At 43.5% G+C, this 21,230-nt stretch overlaps 1 protein-coding gene across 1 annotated transcript in view; it reads right to left on the bottom strand.

Moving 5' to 3' along the window:
- The window catches only part of LOC146194656 (sodium- and chloride-dependent glycine transporter 2-like), a 164,074-nt gene that overhangs the window by 34,061 nt on the left and 108,783 nt on the right, over nucleotides 1-21,230 (bottom strand). The window contains exons 10-11 of the mRNA XM_084596611.1: nucleotides 20,031-20,262; nucleotides 16,990-17,090 (exon numbers count right to left, since the gene is read on the bottom strand). Coding sequence (XP_084452737.1) covers nucleotides 16,990-17,090; nucleotides 20,031-20,262 — 333 coding nt within the window. The remainder of the gene's footprint in view (nucleotides 1-16,989; nucleotides 17,091-20,030; nucleotides 20,263-21,230) is intronic.

The following is a 21,230-nucleotide window of genomic DNA, read 5'->3' as shown; positions in this document are numbered from 1 at the left end:
TTCTAGAAACCCATTTACTTCTGCTTTATTGATTATGCAAAAGCGTTTGACTGCGTAGATCACAGCAGATTGTGGCAAGCTCTGCAAGAGATGGGAGTTCCAATTCACCTCATCTGTCTCCTCAGGAACCTTTATGAAGGGCAAGAGGCCACAGTCAGAACTGGGCATGGTCTTACTGATTGGTTTCCGATTGAGAAAGGGGTGAGGCAAGGCTGCATACTGTCGCCCTGCCTATTTAATCTATATGCAGAGTGCGTCATGAGGAAGGCTGGTCTGGACGAGTCTTCAGCTGGAGGGAAGATTGCTGGAAAACGTATCAACAACCTTAGATATGCGGATGACTGGTCTGGACGAGTCTTCAGCTGGAGTGAAGATTGCTGGAAAACGTATCAACAACCTTAGATATGCGGATGATACCACTTTAATGGCAGAAAGTGAAGTGGAACTCAAGAGACTTCTGATGCGCGTACAAGAAGAGAGTGAGAAGTTTGGGCTTAAACTGAACATTAAAAAGACGAAGATCATGGCGTGTTGCCCTATCAAGTCCTGGAGCATCAATGGACAAGAAGTGGAAGCTGTGACAGATTTTCTGTTCTTGGGCGCAAGATTACCTCGGAAGGAGACTGCAGCCATGAAATTAGGAGACGCCTGCTTCTGGGAAAGAGAGCAATTGTTAGCCTTGACCGCCTAGTAAAGAGCAGAGACATTAGTCTGCCAACCAAGATCCGTATAATCCGTGCTATGGTCTTTCCAGTTGTGATGTATGGATGCGAGATTTGGACTGTGAAAACGGCTGACCGCCGAAGAATTGACGCGTTTGAATTGTGGTGCTGACGAAGACTCTTAAGAGTTCCTTGGACTGCCAGAAGATCAAATCAGTCGATATTGTCGACCATAAACCCTGACTGCTCATTGGAGGGTCAAATTCTAAAGTTAAAGCTCAGCTACTTTGGTCATCTGATGAGAAGAGAGGAGTCGCTGGAGAAAGATTTGATGTTGGGAAAGGTTGAGGGTCGCCGGAGAAGGGGTAGGCAGCGAACGCGATAGTTAGATGGCATTCTCGAGGCATTGCAGATGAAGCTATGTGATGTTAAGAAGATAGTGAGAGACCGGAAAGCGTGGCGTGACATGGTCCATAGGGTCACGAAGAGTCGGACACGACTGAACGCCTGAACTGAACTGATGGGCTGAATGTAAATATACGTAAAGCTTGGTTTTGTACGTGTTGTAGTGGTGTGATGTCACGTGTGAAGGACATGTGAAATCCCAAGTCGTAATGCAGTAATTAAGATGACTATGTATGAAAGCGTAGTATTATGTTCATATTCATGGAGAAAGGATCGTGCAGGTTTGAAATCCATTTATCGCTCTGAACGCTGATAGCCTCAGTGCCAGTTGGCTGTCGGCAAGAAACAGGAATTAGTTGCTGAGTTGCTGCTAAAGCAAGGAAATGGCTTGACAAAAGCTGAAAAATGAGAGCACCTGTAGGAGGACAGGGTTTCCAATGTCACCAAGTTGCAGTTTCCAAAATACACAGTGTTATCAAGTGTGTTTACCATGCTTAGGGGACACCCTATCTGAGGTTGGTCATCAATAAATATAAAGTCACTCACTAAAGCCTGTTAATTTGCTTCTGTCAAGCTTTATTGATGACTTTAAGATCATAATTTTAATGCCAATGACACCTATAGTTGTATGGATTTACTGAAAAGTCAGTGGCTCTTCAGATACTTTTTATTTTTTTCTTTCCCACCTTTTAATACCTGACCCATATCACAAAACAGCACTTTAAGCCCTGGTCACATTGTTGCATAAACAAGGATGTGACTTTGATATGCACCACGCTGAAGGTTTTTTAGTTTTCTTTCAGCTTGAGTGTTACTCGCGCTACCAAGAGTGAGATTCTGTGATCAGTAATGCCTGCGATAATTATGCAAAAAGCAGTTCAGTGACTTAGAGAGGTATGTCACTGTGATTTTGGAGGGAAGTGGATAAACAAAAATATGCTTCAAGGTTTAGTCAGGGCTTTGTCACCTTCTATGCATCAAGGTTGGTGGGGCCTGAATTACTCTTTTCTCCTCTAATTTAGCAGCTGCGCAAGGTGGAAGCAAAAAATTGCTAAATATATACTTAAATATTGTTTAGCAGAATCAGATCTATGTACGTATCTAGCTTGACCATTAGGAGGAGCCATGTGTGGCTCTGGAAGGAGCAAACTCATGGTCAGTCAGTGCTACCACGTGCATCTTCATGTTTTTGCTGTAACAAGAGCACGCCATAATTACCCCCCCCCCCCCCCCGCTGCACACAATTACTCGTGTCTGCCATAGGATGCCACAATGTTAGAAGACTCAGGTTATCATAAAAGATATAAAAGATGAGTGCTTGACCTATGGCAATGTAGTCGCTTAAGATTTACATTTTTCCAATGTACATTTAGTTATTTAAATGTTTAGTTCTGGAGAGTTGCTGATTTTAACTCTAATGCCGCCAAGACTGCTAAAAAAGGTGCTCTTCCTGGCTGAATATCGTTCCAGATACTGAAATTACGAACACTTTTTGGCTTGCAGTTGGCAAGCGGCCATGTAGCAAACTTGGCCTTCCAGCGTTCACCATGTAGCATTTCTCCTTTTCCTTCCATTGATACCCCTTAACATCCAAAGTGTTTACATATACAGCTTTAAGTCAGCGTTTCAATCAATTTCAACAGTTGCTTTTAAAATTATAATTGCCATATGAGCGCTTAATCCTGTTTTACATGCAAGTGAAAACTCCAGCAATTTCTGCCGGAGTAACTAAAAAATCTTATTTTGAGCTGTCACGGCAGCTCGAGCTCTCCAGTTCCAACCTGTTGGAAATTTTTTGCTGTGTCGATGCCGCTCACCACTGAGTTCACTCAATTGCTTGCATGTGAACCAGCCTTTATGTGAAGATTTAAAAAGTAATTGAACAAATTTTAGTTAAATAGGAAACTAGCAGGGATAGCTATTGTCTCTTTAAACGTTTATCGAGCCTCATAAACTGATTATAAAAATGAATTGCATGTAGTGGCCATCCTCTCTTTTTTTAAAGAATTGGATCTGTTGTCTCCACTTTTCTGCTCCCCCTCCTTGGTTTAATGAAACTGCCATGCAACATTGATTAATATGCTAGTGTCATTTAATAGTTGTAAGTAGCGTGCAGTGCTGTTCATGAAGCTTACCATAATATAAATATTTTAAGCTTCAATAATTTCAGAAAGGAAAGCTGGGCTAAGTTCTTATTGAGTGAGGGAAGATTTTCTTCTCTGGACTCACAACATTTTTTTTTTTATCAAAGCAGGAAGAAGTGCCAGTACCTTATTCTGTGCCAAATGATGCAGACAGCTCAGGTTCTGATGAAGACTGAGGTTCTCAAGTGAGCATGCTTCTTTTTTTCTGAAATGCTGAAGATTTAAATGCCATATAAAACATAAATTAGAAGGATGCAACTTTCAGTATACATTAATTGTAGTTCAAAATTGAGTTTATTATATGTATATAATTGTAAAGGATAATTCCATGACACCAAAAGCTTTGAATGAAGTGCAAATGTTAAGCATTTTGGGCAGATAACCTTTCTCTGGCTTGCATGTTCAGTACATGCTCACCTTTATGCTGACCCTAACAAATGTAAAAAAATGGAATTTATCATGCAAGGAACCATATCGCACTGTTTGCAAGTAAAATACACCTGTCATTGTATCAGTTAGACTCTGCTATTTGGCACTTATGTATAAGTGGACTGTAGGAAAATTTGATGTGAACTAACATTTTCCTCCAATTAATATTTGTGGAATATCTCATTTATTTTAAGATGCTGACCGCAGAGCTCAACAAAGTACTTTGCAAGTTGCTGATGAGAGGACACAAGTTGCAGCCCTTCTCATGTCCTATGTGATGCGCCATAAAGTCAGCGACCAGGGGGATGACAGACCTGCTGGACCTGCTGAATATCATCTAGTAACCAGGAAAAGCTCCAAAAATTGAAATATACTTGCTTTTCAAAGCTTTGGGTGTACACATTCCTGAAGCTGAGAACCACTTCTATTGTCTTGATTGTACCAGGTACTTGGGTAGTACAGCTCAGATTGAGATTCACTGTGAGAACTGTGAATGGGATATTGACATAGCCTTTTGCTCTTCCTTCCTTCTAATTCCTTTGAAAGAGCAGCTTCAACAAATTCTTGGGCAGCAAAACTTGAAGTTGCTTCCGCAAAGAATCAGAGGAAGTGTGATGACGTAGTGGATGGCATAGAACATGCCAGGCATGTCGGCTGATTTTTCAACTCACAATATTTCACTATTGTGGAATACAGATAGAATTAAAGTGTTTTAAAAATTAACTTTTGACATCTGGCCAGTTAAGTGTGATATTCTTGAGCTGGACCTTGCAGTCTGAAAGCAGAACATGCTTATGCCTGCTATTTGTTTTGGTTTTTCAAAGCCAAACATGACCACTCTTTTTACACCCTTTGCAAAGGACCTACAGAAGCTTTCCTTAGGATTTCCATTAGTTAAACATGGAGAACAGGTCCAAATAAGGGTATTTGCAGCTGCGTATTCAGTGGATGCCATTCGTTCAGCAGTCAGAAACTATAAACAATTTAATGGTTTTTATGGGTGTGGCTGGTGTTACTACCCCGGGGGCTCTTCATATGAATATTGAGATCCTGCTCCAGTGTGCAGGACTGCTGTGAAGCATATTGAAGTGGCTAGAAAAGGCACACCTTAAGTGCCTATTTATTAATAGAGTCAGGGGACCTGTCGTGACCTCGTTTTGATGTGGTGGATGGTTTCATCCCTGATTACCAACATTGGGCCTGCTTTGGTGTCATATGACAGTTACTCAAACTGTGGCTAGAAAGCAAGTATGACTGCCCTTGGTAGAAAAGAAACAAATTGACTCAGCTAAATAGCCTGGTGTTGACCATCTCACCTCCGATAGAGATCACCTGCACCCCAATGAGGTTTAAAGACTGAGTTAGGTAATTGGAAGGTGTCAGACCCCCTGCAGACCCCCTACCATGCTCTGTAGAGAGGAGGGCTCCTGCTTCTTTGTCGAGCAAATAGTTACTTTGGGCATACCACTTTTCTTTTTATTATTATTTCTTTTATTATTTTTTTGCTGAAGGTGCTGCGATGTGCAGGTCTGACTTACTCCTTTAGACTGAACCAGCTCTGCTAGATGCTTTAACAATAGTTACACGAGTTGTGTCGATACATTTCATAACTCCTCTGTGGTGCACTGTTATTCACTGAGGCTTTTTTTGAGCTCCAGAAGTCTGCAGTATTGGTGCAATAGGCATTACCTTTAGTAAGTGTCGGTTTCCTCTTTCACTCCCTGTTTCCACTTGTGCAGCTTTATGCATTTTGGAAGTTTTCCAGTCATGGATGCTTACTGAGTTTTTTATTGCCTCTACTTTTACATTTGTCATTTTTGCTAATTCTTTTTTCAATTGTATACATACATACATATATATATATATATATATATATATATATATATATATATATATATATATATATATATATATATATATATATGTACATTTTACTTCTAAAGTTAAAAGTTAAATTGGTTCACAGGACGGGAAAGGCGCAGTAACTGTCACACTTGCTCTGTGGACACCCGAACCGCGCCGTAAGGGAAGGGAGGAAGGTGGGAATGAAAGTGGAAAGAGAGAAAGAGGAGCCGTAGTGGAGGGCTACGGAGTAATTTCGACCACCTGTGGATCTTTAACGTGCGCTGACATCGCACAGCACACGACGCCTCTTCGTTTCGCCTCCATCGAAACGAAGAGGCGTCGTGTGCTGTGCGATGTCAGCGCACCCTGCTAAGTTTTTTGCCATTGTTACAAGTAAGCTTGTTTTTTTTTTCCTGTCATGTGGCTTCTATGAGGTATGTATATATAGTTGTGCTTCATTTACCCTTTCATACACCTTTCAAAATTTTGCCTGCTTGGCGAGTATTTGGGTACAGTTTAAATCTGATGTAGTGAAGGATGTGTTCTCTGTGCATCTTCTTTTTCCCATTATTTTTTGTGTATATGTTTCTTTGTTTTTTTCACTTTCTGACCTTTTTCATTTTTTTTTCTTTTGCACCTCTTACAATTGTAGTCTAACGGGCCTGGAGGAAAGTGGTGGCACATAGAGCACTGAACACAGGGCTCCACTTGGGAAGAAAGTGATAAATGAAATAAAAGTTGTTCCTCCTCCTAAATCTGCTACTAATATATCTTTGTCAGTTAATGAGAGTGGGCACGTTCCAGATATCTTGTCTTTGGTGAAGTGAATTCCTCGCTGCTGGCTTACTCAGGCACATTGACAAGATCTTGCCTTTATAAGAAAACGTTGCTTGCCAAACTGCACTATAAGCACTTGCTTCCACTCTGATCAGCTTTTGAAATGGTAATGAAGGCTTGGAGCATCATGTTTTGAAAGGGTGATATAAAACGGGAGAGAGGGGGGTAAGTGATCTGAAAAGGCAAGCTGTTGGGTATACTTATGATCATCTTGACATCTATTCATTAATAGCTTTCTGTTGCCATTGAAAGTCACAATCAAGGAGTCCAGCAAGGTCATATAACATTCACTGCTCTTGTGAATGCTTGAGGCAGCGAGGCTTGCCGATTCTGAAAGTCGACAGTTGGAACTTGCATTTTCTGGGCAGGGTCGGTGCCAGAGTTGGCTAGAGCTGTTGTGTCAGTGACAGAGTGGCAGGGTCAGTTGGTGGCAATATCAGTAAGAATATTGTAGATGATTTCATCTTCATAACAAAATTGTTCAGCGATTAACAAGCCAGCGGCTTCCTCCCATTTGTTGAGTGTTATGGCAGCAGTAATGGGGCAAAGAGGGCAGGTGGGCATCAGCTTCTTAGGCTTTGACTGTCTAGGCTTTTGGCAAATATGGTCAGCTACGAATAGGCAGGATGCTTTGAAGTTAGTGTCTTTTTTGTGCCTTATGTGAGCATGAATGTATTTAGCACTAATCCAGCGGTTCAGGGCATAGCCAAATTGTCTAATGCTTGTGTGTCTGCTTGTAGTGCTTTCACACTAAAAAGAAACAATGGGGACATATTGGATTCAAACCCAGGAATTACTCATGGGAAGCAAGTATGAAGTGCTGTAGCTATAACTGCAGTGGATCCCCCCATGTGCAGACTGCAACACACTCTTGCACTGTGCACTGGATGTCCTCATCTCCATCAACTGCCACCTGTGCACAAAAGCTTTCGACGTCCTACTCGATTTAACTGTGTTAATTTTTTTTTTGATGCTCAAACAACTGGGTTACAGGCAACTACACAGAATGGCTAAAATAAAGGCTCATAACGCAAGATGAAGCCGTGGTTGTCTCTGGCTTCGTGAATGGGCTAAGCTTATTGTTTTGACTCCATTGCTCTTCGGGTGTCACTTGCTGATTCTAATGGATGGCTCGTATTCTCACTAATTTCATTTTGTAGAACAGGTGCTGTTATATTTTTATTCTATTATTTTCTTTGTGCAGTCACCATTCTTTGTTGGTTTAAAATGTGTAATAAATTTTTTGAATATCTTGCAACCTTCGTGATTATTGTCCTACAATGATACATACGTCACTGAGAACAGCTCATAAGTTGCAAAGGGACACATGAGTCATGATTTGTGCTTCCATATATCCGTAAAGTTTCAACACATTGTTTAAATATGATTTCAGCCATGCCTACTTGATGAAGCAGCCAGTCTAGAGCTCGAAACTTCATAGCTTTTTGCAGATTCATTAAAATAAAGATGCCAGATAAGAGATTTTCTTTTTTTTTTTTTCACAGAAAGGAACAACTATAGATTGCAACAAACACTTGTTTGGAAAGTTCGAGGGCATAAAGAAAAGCTGTTTTCTTTTACCATGATGAAAACAACCACATTTTGCTCAGCCTGACTGGATTGAGCGTTAATTTTGCAATGTCTTTTGCAGAGTTAAAAAATAGCCGTGGGCTAAAGCGCTTACATAAACACCCCCCCCCCTTCTTTTTTGTCCTTACTCACTTTTATCTTACATTTCTGCAATATGCCCCATTTTATTCTATCTATATTAAACTTAAGAAGGACAAGATGTGATTATTGCGATTAGTGCGAGAGTGATGCATTTGTTTGGCACCACACAGAACAGAAGCAAAGCCCTTAACAGTCAGACATGACTAGTCCGGCACTCACTCTGATACAGCCCATTTTCCTCCCATAAAGAAGCAGAAAAGAACAGACAGAACTATTTGAGAGATGAAGGGCGATAGTGATAGGGATGAAGGTGGCGGTGTAAAAAAAAATACTTGCATCAGTTCTTTCAATTACATTTTTTTCATGTAGTCGACTGTCACAGGATGGAAGCCCGTTATACTTTGTGGCACGGGCAGAGGCTCTTTATTTTTCTTTCCTTTTGCATCCCTCAACATAATATATGTCACGGGATGGAGGGGAAACTATTAAAACCTCTGTGATAATATAAGCAGGTGCAGATCACCTCACATGAAAGGGGCCTCCGAGAATGGTGGGGAATCCCTGCTTTTGCAGCTCGACAGGGTCTCCCCTGTTGCTAAACAAATCAGTCGGATTAAGCAGGGACCCCGTCTCATTCTTAGTTTTCCTCTTCATACCTGTTGCTCATAAGTTACGTTATTTGCTGTGCTATATATGAAGCAGGTTAGAATAAATTGGCCCTGTCCTCCTACCTTCAGAGATAAGATCCTGGGCCGCAGCCTCCTTAGCCCACATTTTAATTCAGCGCTGCTTGGCCACCAGCTCATTAATGGCGAGAGATTAAGACCCGCAGTAGCAAGAAATCCCTTTTAAATGAAAAAATATTGGGAAAGATGGTCAGTTTGATGAATGTAGCTCAGTTTTACATTATCAATTTTTAAAACCATGCAAAAGTTGGAAAAAAGTGTGTTCCAGAATGAGTAAAAAGTGCAAAATAGTTATTTTATGCAAGCCCGACCTGCTCGGTCTCACTTTGTGCAAGAACTTTTTGGCAGTTTCCTGGAACAGCAGCTTGTGGGTAAATGCAACATTGAATGGAAGGAAGGAACAGCTGAAACGGACCAAACGTAGGAAGGCGAGACAGGCACATGAGTAGCTCATGTGTCTGTCTCGCCTTCCTACACATCCCGTCCGTTTGAGTTTTTCCTTCCTTCCATTCAACATGAACCAACCAGCCCGACAAAGCCCTCTTCTTGAAATGCAACATTATGTCTTTTGCTTGACACCATACAGTGCAATAGCGCCTATGTGTGTGTCAATTTTTCTGCTGGATTAAAATTTCAGAAATTGTTGAGCACTCTTTCTGTGAAAGTACCTTTGTTGCACATTCAAAAAAAAATATTTTTATTACCTTTGAAAAAATCCACAGAAGGAATTAAGGGTTGAGCAATGAATATAGGTTCTGCACACTATTCGAAGCACTGTTTTATGTGTTTAAAAAAGCTCGCGCGGTAATAGGTAGTGTAATGTCTGTGATATTGTTAGTGGAGCCAGAGCCAGAGACAGCTTCCAGAGACACCAGGAGCCAGAGACACCAGGAGCCAGAGACAGCTTCAACACACATGGCAATGTAGTGGACCCACGGACGGCAACGAAAATGACAGGAAAACAATAAAACAAAAAGAGCATCCTACATGAACGGCATTGTTTAATGCCAATGGCTGGCAGCGAGGTGTGGGACAGCAGCGTGCGTCACCTGCATGTGGCTTGGAGCGCTGAGCGCCTGCGTCAGATAACATACGGGCTGGCGGCTGGCAGGGTACCATGATGCGTTGCCAAATGCCAGTCTCACGCGGCCACGTTACCTGACCGTTCCAGCTAACGGCCTCACTGTTCGGATGCGCACGTGTGGCCAGTCTGCACGAGCTGTCACCCACATCATTACAATGCATTTTTATTTGCACAAGGTTTAATGATCATTAAATTTAGTCCCCAGTGTCCGTTTTTTGACAAATTAAATACACATTTGCAGAAATACATTTTTAGTTCATTGCCAATATGCTACCCCAAATATGATTTTGAGCACTGATCTTTGAAGGCAGCTTGAAGTGTGCTTCAAATATATTTTCAAGACTATCCATTTACATAATTGAAGTATACTTTAGGCACATTGCTTTCACATTTACAAAAGTACATTTTAAATTCATTTTCAAGATGCTGCCCGAAATATGATTTTAAGCATGGTTTTTCTAAGGATGCTTGAAGGGTGCTGCAAATATATCTTCAAGGGCCACCCATTTACTATACCTGAAGTGTACTTCAGACAAATTTATTTCATATTTGCAAAAGTACATATGTAATTCATTTTAAGTGTGTAAAAAATGCCTACATATTTTTTCACCTATTTGAACTATACTCGAAATGTACTTTCAGATACGATATTTTTGACACATTTTAAAAATACATTTTGAATATTCAGCAAGGAATTTGATGAATATATTTCAGACATATTTTGAGCACATTCGTGAATACAAATTACATTTAAAATGCGTAAAAAATATGCCACTGTGTATTCCAAACGTACTTCTTTTTGCTAAGGGTAGTGGAAATTAAGAAGAAGAAATGGACATGGGCAGGACATGTAGTGCGAAGAGAGGATAACCGATGGTCGCTTAGGGTAACAAACTGGATTACAAGGGAAGGAAAGCGTAGCAGGGGGCGGTAGAAAGTTAGGTGGGCGGATGAGATTAAGAAGTTCGCAGGGGTCAAGTGGATGCAGCTTGCACAGAACCGGGTTAAGTGGAGAAATATGGGAGCGGCCTTCACCCTGCAGTGGGTATAGTCAGGCTGATGATGATGATGATGATGATGATGATCTTTTTGATTTCTACTTTATTTTTTTCCCCTTCGTTTCTGCACTTCTTGCCTCTGATCCTCGTTTTTCGCCTCGCTCTAGAAGCTTCACCTCGTCTCTACTTATGGTCCTTGCAACGTAGTCCTTACGTGTTAGTGCATTTACGGGGACCCTTACACACACTGGTCCATCCAGAAAACACTGACTTTATACTGTTATTGTCTGCTATTGTACTACACACCGACACCACGCACCTCCAGCGCCTTATGCCTGTGCCACGCACGCCAACGGACGCAACGAATCCCGCCCACCTGAGTAACGGTTGTGCCTTCCTCTCCGCATCTCTTCTCGCTGTCGGGCAATTCCGCTCGATGCTGCCTTTGACCATCACCGCTGGGGGTCCGTGGGTCCCTGCACGTGTCGGTGAAGCTCCTACACCGAATGACCGGGAGATCTCAGAAGCTCATCAACAGTTGTTTCTTCCTTGGTCCGTTGCTCCTCACTGGTGCTCGCTCGCCGCTACCTCTGGCCGTCACATCTTGGGGTCCCTAGGTCTTTGCACGCAGCGATGCTTTTCCATCTTAACGCCCAGCAAACTTCGGTGACCGCCGATAACATTGCATCGGCTCGTGTGACAGGCTGGGCTTGCGGAGTGCTTCGGTTGCCAAATCGTACTGTCTACAGCGTCAGTGAAGGTCAGGTTAGTTGTTTTCTTCTGCGCCTTTCCAAGGTGATCGTCGATTTGGCAGGCGACGTGTAGTTTACACACACAGTGGGATGAAGGACGACGTACTTGAAGCGACAGGGCGAAACTTCACTTTATGCAACAAACACACGGATTACAATCGTGGAGACGACACTTAGCAGAGAATGATTCACTCGACACTGCACTACGTAAGCAGACGCGTTACCGGAGACTTGCGTATGGGCCTGCCTGCTTCCGCAATCATAGCTTCAGCGAGCGAGAACCGGCGATCACTGCGCGGCGCGCTCTCAAATAACCCCAGCCCAATTCTCGAAAAGCGGAGGGGGAGCGGAAGCAACCTAGCATTGACGTAGCTCTGCTTCCGCCCTCCGGTTCAATTCAATTCAGTTTATTTTCAACTCGAGGTTGAAGGCGCTCAGGCGAAAAAGTTATTTTAGGACAGCACACGGAGTCAGGAGGGCCATGTCAGCGCTGTGGGATGCACGTGAGTAAGCGTGCCTTTTCGCCTATGTCTACGGTGGCGAGGAGGTGGCCGCAATACAGTGGCCTGTATTGCGCAGTTGGCTGCGCTTACTTCTGGTGGCTACTGGGTCCTTCTATCCGCGCCGCTTTCTCAGGCGTGCTCGCCGAAACGTTCGGAAATACACCATCACGGCCTTACAGCGGCGTCTCTGATCGAGCGGCTTTTCAGATTTGAATGCATTTTAGAGCAAACCAAGCAATATTAAAGTACAAAAGTACCTATATTTAACTGTAAGATGCCATAAGTTGATATGAGCAGAATTACCTGTCTGTATGACGCTGTAACACTAATCAAATGTAGCACAATCAATGCAGAAGTTCCAAATAGATGAAGTGTTAGCAGCAGCAAAATACAGCAGTACAGCGCCAACTTTTGCTAGAAGCCTTTCATGATCAATTAAAAAAAAAAAATCCCCAATTGAAACGGGAGTTCGCCCCTCAATTTTGCCGCCAAATAGCGAGATCTGCCATATTATGCCTATCGTTATGTTTGTCTCCGGTAACAGACGTCCTTTAATAATCCTTGTCTGCGTGTCCCTCTTCAGATACTCGTTTGCGTATAAGCGCATTGTGTCACCCACATATTCACTAATCCTTTGATTAGTGTCTTGATTATCTCATGCTTGACTGTTAGCATACAAATTTAATCTGACACATTGGATGAATACCTCTTGGTTTATTACAATAATCAAACCCTACCAATGCGTGGTTAAGAGTGGCCTCCGCATGTAATACCCTATTTACACGGCCGGCGTAGCCACGCTTACGCTTAATCGAGTTTGCCGAACTTCATCATCATCATCATCATCATCAGCCTGACTATACCCACTGCAGGGCGAAGGCCTCTCCCATATTTCTCCACTTAACCCGGTTCTGTGCTAGCTGCATCCACTTGACCCCTGCGAACTTCTTAATCTCTACCGCCCACCTAACTTTCTGCCGCCCGCTGCTACGCTTTCCTTGTCTTGGAATCCAGTTTGCTACCCTAAGCGACCATCGGTTATCCTCTCTCCGCACTACATGTCCTGCCCATGTCCATTTCTTCTTCTTAATGTCCACTAGAATGTCGGTAACTTGAGGTATTTCTCTGACCCACTCTGCACGCTTTCTATCTCTTAATGTTACCCCTACCATTTTTCGTTCCATAGCCCTCTGGGTTGTCTTCAACTTAAGTAGAACTGTCTTGGTTAGCCTCCACGTTTCAGCACCATAGGTGAGTACAGGTAAGATGCAATTGTTATATACTTTCCTCTTTAGCGATACCGGTAAGCTGCTAGACATAATCTTCGAGTGCTTGCCAAATGCGCTCCATCCCAATCTTATTCTTCTTATTATTTCCTTTTCATGGTCCGAATCTTCGGTTACTACCTGTCCTAAGTAGACATATTCGCCTACTACTTCCAGTACTTCGCTACCTAATGTAAACTGCTGTTCCTTCCCGAGGCTGTTGAACATTACCTTAGTTTTCTGCATATTGATTTTCAAGCCTACCCTTCTACTTTTCCTTGCTAGGTCATCAATCATTATTTTTAGTTCATCTCCCGAGTCCCGAGTCCGAGTTACCGAACTTAACCACAGTTAACCGCCAATTGCTGTTAGCTGTAGCTACACAGCTCGCCGCCGTTCCGGTTACGGCCGCATTTCCCATAAAGTACAACCACCGAAGCGACACAGGGATCTGCGGAACGAAGCAGCATTTACAAATATTTTATTTATAACGTAGTTTACAGGGTGCTGTCCGACAAGTCGTCAATTAACAGCGCGGTCAAGCCCCGCATGGTGGCAGCACCTCATCGACCACCGCAAACACCGCCGCGTTGGCCCCTCCTCTCGCAAACCTTACGCGAACGACACGGCGGCTCGCTAGCGCCGACGTCAGAAATAAAGCGTGCTAATTTTTTTTTGCATCTGGAGTACTGAGCCAAATATCAGGATTGAATCACTCTTGAGGATCGCTGACCAGCGGCAAATTGCTGGTAAGACCGATAACCGCGATACCATCAAGTTTCTGCTTAAGCCAGCTGCTGCCCGTGCATTGCGTTTCACCGCTCTGCTTATACTAGCCCTGCAATTAATGCGTCGCCAAAGTTAATCATATCGTTATTTTACGGCAGCAGAATAGGATTCACAATAAGGAAGTTCGGTTACTACACCATTTACGACAGCGTTGATCAGTTCCAAAGCGCCGACCGCCGCAGCTTCGAAGGTAAGTAATTTAGGCCTATCGACGATTGGGGGGGTTACGCCGCCCGCCATAATTCGCCGCGGTGGCGCGCTTCACCGCCGCGGCAAGTGTAACGTACCTCAGCCTGCTCGCAGCATCCCGTGCTGCAAACGTTGCTAACTTGTGTACTTTCACGATAAAATTGAGGCCGCACATTTTTTGACGTTCCGCTCAGCAACAAGCCGCGCAAACGATACTGCAAGCACAGCACGGGGCTTCAGTATGCAGGCGCGTGACTGTAGGTTAGTAACCGAAGACGTAGGGAGGCACAGTGCACACCGCCTATTCAATACGGGCAAAGCAGTACAATGGTGAAGCAGACACGCTCGTACGCTTCGTGCACTCGGGTGCCGACGAGTAGCCTCCGTCAACGGACACCACCACAACATCGGTTAACGACGCAGACCGAGGTCGCCAAGCTTGGTTCGCGATAGCTGTGGTTAGGGGCGTAAGCATGGTTTGGTCTGCCGTGTAATATAGGCTAACAACGGTTTCGCGTATCCGCCGTCACGCTAACCATGTTCAACGCTGGCTGTGTAGAGAGGGTATAAGTAACTTTTGGAAGCAACGTGTTTGAATCGAGAATTAAGAGACGGCTTGAATTACATCCTTAAAAGAGCTACCCAGATTGGTTACTGTCAATTCTGCCCTTTTACGCAGTCTTATGACATCAGAGAACTAGCAGACAAAGCAGTGCCAATTGCCACATGTCACCTGTCAGAGCCATGCGCCTCTTCGCGTAACCTTCGTCTATCGTCGCTCGTTTGTACAATGCGAGCAAAGATTCTAGTGGTTATTCACTCCCAATGTCGAAGCGACAATGGTTGATTATCTGAAGGAGGGGACATTCAGTTGTGTCGAAATTGCCGCGAGAATAGGGCGTTCAGTATGACTGGGGGAACGCCATGTGCACGCTACTATCGCGTGCGCAACGAACACGCAAAGTTAGGGCAGACTAAATACACGTTCTGCATATTTTAGTAGGAAAAATTTAAACTAACCCTTTCGCGTGAAAATTTGATTAGTGACATCAGTGTAAACTTGATGTTAGGAGCAAAAATAGCCTGTCTGACATATTAAAAGATGAAGAATATCTTTGAAGGAAGCTGGCGAGATCGTTGCACTCAAATTAATGGTAGCAGAAACTATGCCGTCACTTGTCTTTTTTTCTTACAGCAGGCGTACTACCTCACCAGGAAAAGCAGAACCTTTTCTTTCTGGATAATGATCTACCAGCAAGGCAGCGATCACTATAAGCAAGCAGTGGCGATGTGCTAAGGTTAGGGGTTACAAAGCCAATTCGTTCCCCAGCCAGCTGAGGAAATGTGATAAAGCCAGGAAGAGGTGCTAAAACCGGAGGTTATGACGTTATTAAGTTCTTTGCCCTTGAGTTAAAATAAAACACTTCATGATTTAGAGTCGTCTAGTTCTGTGAAGTACATAAATCCTTTCTACCCAAAACAGTTAAGGGATTTTCTTCATGAAAATTTAGGCAAATCATCTTGAATGTGCAATTCCTGTTTCTGTGGGGATCTTCAATCTGTTTACCTCTAGTCTAGGTACATTGTTTACCTTTAGTCTTCGTACCTACCTGGACAAACTAGCTAAAGCGAAGCTTACCGAAATTTTTATCGAACTATCAGAAAATTGTGTGGCCACTGAGAAAGAGTGCCCCAAACTATCCGTGCGGTGCCACGTATTATTGCCGGGTCAGAAATATGAATGCGTGCCTCCACCGTGCTAAAGCGCGCCGCGCCTGCAGCGCATATCTCCAGTCCGCTACGGCCCGCCGTCAGCTGGGAAGTTGGCTAGGTCTGAAGGCCTACCCTAATATTGGGTTGACTACAGAACTATCAGTTCTCTTGCCTTCGTAATGAATTTCATCACATTTTTTTAATCTGACCAGTTGTGTTCAACAAAAGAACACAGTAACATTAAGCAAGAAACCAAATTTAATACTTAGAATGACTGGCTCTTTAGGCCAGCCCTAAATACCTGAGTATCAATTGCTCATTTAATTTCTGGCACTAATTGCGGTTCGTGAAATATTTTTCACATTTCTTCTACGTCGAGATCAACTGGAGGCATTCACACTGGAGGCTTCAGCTAAGCATATAGTCCCCACCTTCCAGCATCTCTAACAAGAATCCTGATTTCCTTCCATTAACGCACAGCCGAGCGAACTTCTGCCGAGTAGCGCAAGTCCTGTCCTATCTTGTATGTGTGTTGTCTCTGTTGCGCTTAAATTTTTGACTGCTATGCACCAACCTGCCCCGCTAAGTGTCCGTAAACACTAAACACCCCGCCACGCTGACGTGAACTGCGAACAAAGCATTTCATATAAGGGAAGCTGAAACTTTCATGTCAAAAATGATCTCAGTGCATTGAGGTAATCGCTACAAAAATGTAGAGAAGTTTTGGTTGCTCCTGGAACTCGAAGCTACAATCTCTTGTTTCCTTCGCCAGAAAAGCTACTGACTAGGCCACGTAAGGTACACTTGAACTGCTTAGCAACAAGCGGACAGTTTTTATATATGTCTTGCCGTCTCTCACAAAACGTGATATGTTATAGCTAACCGGTATGCACGTACGTAGGACTACAGGTCGATATCGCGTCACGCTGTTGAAGCGCAGATTGAGTGCCGCCGTGTCGTTTATACCCTTCCTTGCTACGGTTTAACCGCATCTTCGTTTAGTGCTATTTCACTCACCCCCATGATGATGGGACAGAATACAACCCAGCAAACCTTAAAGTAGGAGTTGGGTGGTCGGCCTAACATAAATTCCAGGTCGAATGAAAACCTCTTCAGTCCTGAAAAAAAAGTAAAACAATTAGAGAAAGTTGTTGAGGAACTTGCAAGGAAAGGTTTGTGATTCAGCCACAGTGTGCAAAATAAATAGAAATGTGTAAAAAGAATGAAACGGACACTTCAGAATAAGGAATAATTTATGAAGGATGCATCAATATATTTTTTCTTTTTGCAGTGTCGTTTTACTTTTATAACGAGTGCTGGAACTGTTTATAATATCACCTTTGTTTCGTGATGTATAATTTTATCTCAGATTGTTAGACATACATGAAAAATAGCGAATTTCCTTAGAAAAAACAGACGTCACTAAATTTTGCCTCCGAAATGCGATTAAAAAATATGCATGTCTATGCAACACATTGTAGATGATGAACTCGCTGGGCACAGCATGATAATGAGAGAAATAACTGTCTGCATATATCGCTGAACTTCATAAATTATACAAACCAACGATGTGTCTATCGGCATTATGGCTGCCATAAACACGCCGGCTAACCAGAAATACCGCTTCTTTTACTGCCGACATGAGGAAGCGAGCCTTGGCAATGTCTTTACTTTGCGCCTAACTGATTGATAAATAAAGACAGAACCAGAAGATAGAATTACTCAGCAGAATCAAAATGAGCAAGACTTAAATGGAAGCCTGAGGGCACTCGCGAATGTTTATACGAGATGATTGCCTTTGTCTGTGCAAGTGCTTATGAAAACGTTGCCTAGAGCATTGCGGCTTCATCCACTCATGTTCCTTACGTTCAGTATTATGAATGAGCACTCGGTGGCTATTGAAGCCCACTGTTCAGATATTGGGTTTCATATCTGAGGTACGAAGGCCTGCACATGACATACTTGTGGTTTGTGGGGTTTAACGTCCCAAAGCGACTTAGGCTATGAGAGACGCCGTAGTGGAGGACTCCGGAAATTTCGACCACCTGGGGTTCTTTAACGTGCACTGACATCGCACAGCACACGAGCGCCTTGCTTTTCTCCTCCATCGAAAAGCGGCCGCCGAGGCCGGGATTCGATCCCGCGTCCTTGGGAACAGTAGTCGAGCGTCGTAACCACTGCGCCACCCCGGCGGGGCACATGACCTACTTATTGCTCATTCCCATATAGCTGAATGGGCGAAAAAGAAGCCAGCTGTCACAGCAACGCGGTGATTCTTTGTGTTCATTTAGAGGTAGCCTGCTGCGAGTGGTGATCCGTAGACAGCATCAAGTAGCGAGTGCGGTCGTAGTTGGACTGTTCCGGGCATTCATGGTGGTATGCGCAAGCGCAGCGGCGACAAGCACTAGCACTGGCGGTGTATGCTATAGAAGTATACGACGCTCTCGTAGCCTACCGCATTTCACTGTTCCTGCAACCGTACTCTGAAGTGGAAATTGTAACATCATAACATGGAGCATTTCGCAACGGATATTGGGACCTGACAACTGATCAGCAATGATAGTCAGGAGATTAAAGTGAATAGTTGCAAAATAAGAAGCTCAAGATAATAAAGAGATGGACATCTATTGATGCCATCTGTAGTGCGCACGTTTCCGGTCTGTTCGGATGCAGGGACGCTTGCACTTGCCCCAAGAACGAGTTATGGCACAGCAGAAACGCGACACACATCACCAGGCTCAGTATAAATATACGTCCGAGAACCCTCCCTTTCAGGCACTTCGAAACTGTCAAATGCAGCAAATATGTTTATCCGCTGTCAGATGGGGTAGGAACGCATTATCCTTGGCAGAATTTAAATTCATCAGAAATTTCCGGCAGGGGCTACAAATAGGCATATGCAGCTGTATTGGCAGTGTGTGAATTAAGAGACATAGCGTCATTCAGTCTGAAGCATGGAGGTCTAGGTGCCAGTAGATGATGTTTTATTCAAAATATTTATTTCTTAAAGCGGAAGTTTAGTTCCATCAGTTTCTTTTTAAGCGGATGTACTAATGTTCTAATGCAGCACGAAAGTCAATTGGCATTGTCGTTTCCATGCAGTGGATTAAAGCTACGTCCTTGATGTCGAGAATGGGATTAAAATCATCATTTCTGGCATTAAACCTCTGTACTGGTTTAATCTTGCTTGTTGTTCGTGAAAAAGTGGTAAATTTCATCCGGGCTTCTATTCAAGCATGCTATTGCGGCTTCTCCTTTTCCGTGACTTCCATTAGAGATGCAGCTCATGTGCGCGAACCTGTTTCCGCGATTTCAAACGTTGGTGTATGTCGTATTGCTCACACCGAAAGTTGTAAGTTGCGGTGAAGTTTAACTTGCGCTCTTGTGTCGTGCGTCGCTTAGCCGTCAGCGCAATAGGCGTCAGTCGTGGTTAAAGACTTAGAATACAGTCTCAATGCTTTGTTAGCTGTACTGTAGGTTACGATCCTAAAGAGGCGAAATCTAGTCCAGACTGCAGCGACTGCATTTCTATGGAGACGAAATACATAAGTAGGCTCTACATTCTGCCTTCCGATTGACATCATGATGGCCTCAATTACTCCTAGGCCCTGAATTAAGGGAGTTCATATTATGGTAATAAATTTTTGAGACGTTAACTCCCACAAATCTTGCTAAGACACTTTTTGGCAGCTGTCAAGACACTTACGTTAGCATGTATTGTTGATATGAAGTATCTGAACCAACCTTTTCTTCACAGTTTTCATTTAACATGGTCGCACTGTTGCAGATTTTACTTCAGGCATTTAAGCAAGCCTATATATGTAAATTCAGGCTCATTTTCACGACAGTTCGCTGAATGTCTTGAACCAGCTGTTTAGATGGCTGAGTATTAATAACCTTATAGGTCTTGGACCATACTGCACACACTAGGGGAATGCTCTGGACGTTTATTATTGCTCAACTGCAAGCAAAAAAGCAGTGCCCTCTGGCGCAGAACGTTGCAATTGGCTGCGCGCCGTGGCAGGCAATATAGCAGCGGAAAGCGCCCGGCTACGCACCGTATATCCATATGACGGTGCATATTTCGACGAACGGAATGAAGTGCGCTATGATGCGGTTTACGGTGTGCTCTCGCAGAAGCAGCACGATGTAGGCGCCTGCTTGCGTCACCGTCGGGAAGCCCGAGATGAACATGCCGATGCAGACGAAGAACACCGTCTGATTCATGTTGTTGCGCAAAGCGGGGAACAGGTCCTCGGCACACGCCACCACCGTGCACACATGGAAGATCTGTGGGAAAAAGAGCGACGCGTTACTGACAGCCCAGGCTCGCCCGGCTGTTTTTGTAGTACGTTATCGTTGAATGTTGAAGAGTTCGGCCAACAGGGCAGAATAAACGCATTTAGACGTCGACAGGAGAGCCCAATCTTCGAAAAATATATGCACAGGCACGATAGTCCAATGTCAAAAGCTGGTGATGTAACCGTCATGTTATGATGTGAAATTTGACTCTAGCTGAAGTGAGTCGAAATGTAAGTCACGATATAATCGTTAAAATTACAAATGTGGTTTAATCATCACTGATCATGTGAAAAAACAATCGTAGGGAGTTTTCTGTTTATCGACTGCACTCACTGTTGAGTTGCAACCTTGTTGGGTGAAGCGCAGGAGTTAGGATCGCAGCTCAAATAAAATTTACGGCATAAAAGCACCAAAATATAAACCTCAGCGTAGAATGATGATGGCCGGTAGTAAGAAAACTGATGCTGCTTACGAATGTTAAAGCGATAACATTAGCGTTGACCGAAGAACTCCATGATACAATGACATTTTATCCATGGAAATCAGGAGGAAAGGTTAACGAACCATTTTCTACTCATTCTACCATTAGATGCCATGCAACAGTAGATCGGAAAAGCCATCTACTGGAAACAGAAGAATACGAGTCGACATTGGCATCAGCAGTCCCCAATAATGAAGAAAAAATACATGAAAAAGGATTATTACGCTTGAGGAGCAATCCTGAAGATACTGAGGAGATGAGCCTGGGAAAAAGGAACGCTTTATTTAACTCTTTCACAGGCGCTGTCAATGTGAGGCTAATGAAACCGTTAAGCCGAGACACGGTTGGCAACGTAGCGGCGAAACATGCATCAATGGCTGCAAATGGCCTTCACTGATGACAGCTGGGGGCTCAATAGCTTTTTCGCTCTTTTTCGACCCTTTTGAATATGTCTATTTTGCCCAGTTTGCATGCC

This window comes from Amblyomma maculatum, chromosome 3, assembly GCF_055883805.1.
Source record: "Amblyomma maculatum isolate TAMU_Amacu chromosome 3, ASM5588380v1, whole genome shotgun sequence".
Lineage (NCBI taxonomy): Eukaryota > Metazoa > Arthropoda > Arachnida > Ixodida > Ixodidae > Amblyomma > Amblyomma maculatum.
The sequence above is the reverse complement of the archived record's forward strand: the minus strand, read 5'-3'. Positions and strand labels throughout refer to the sequence as shown.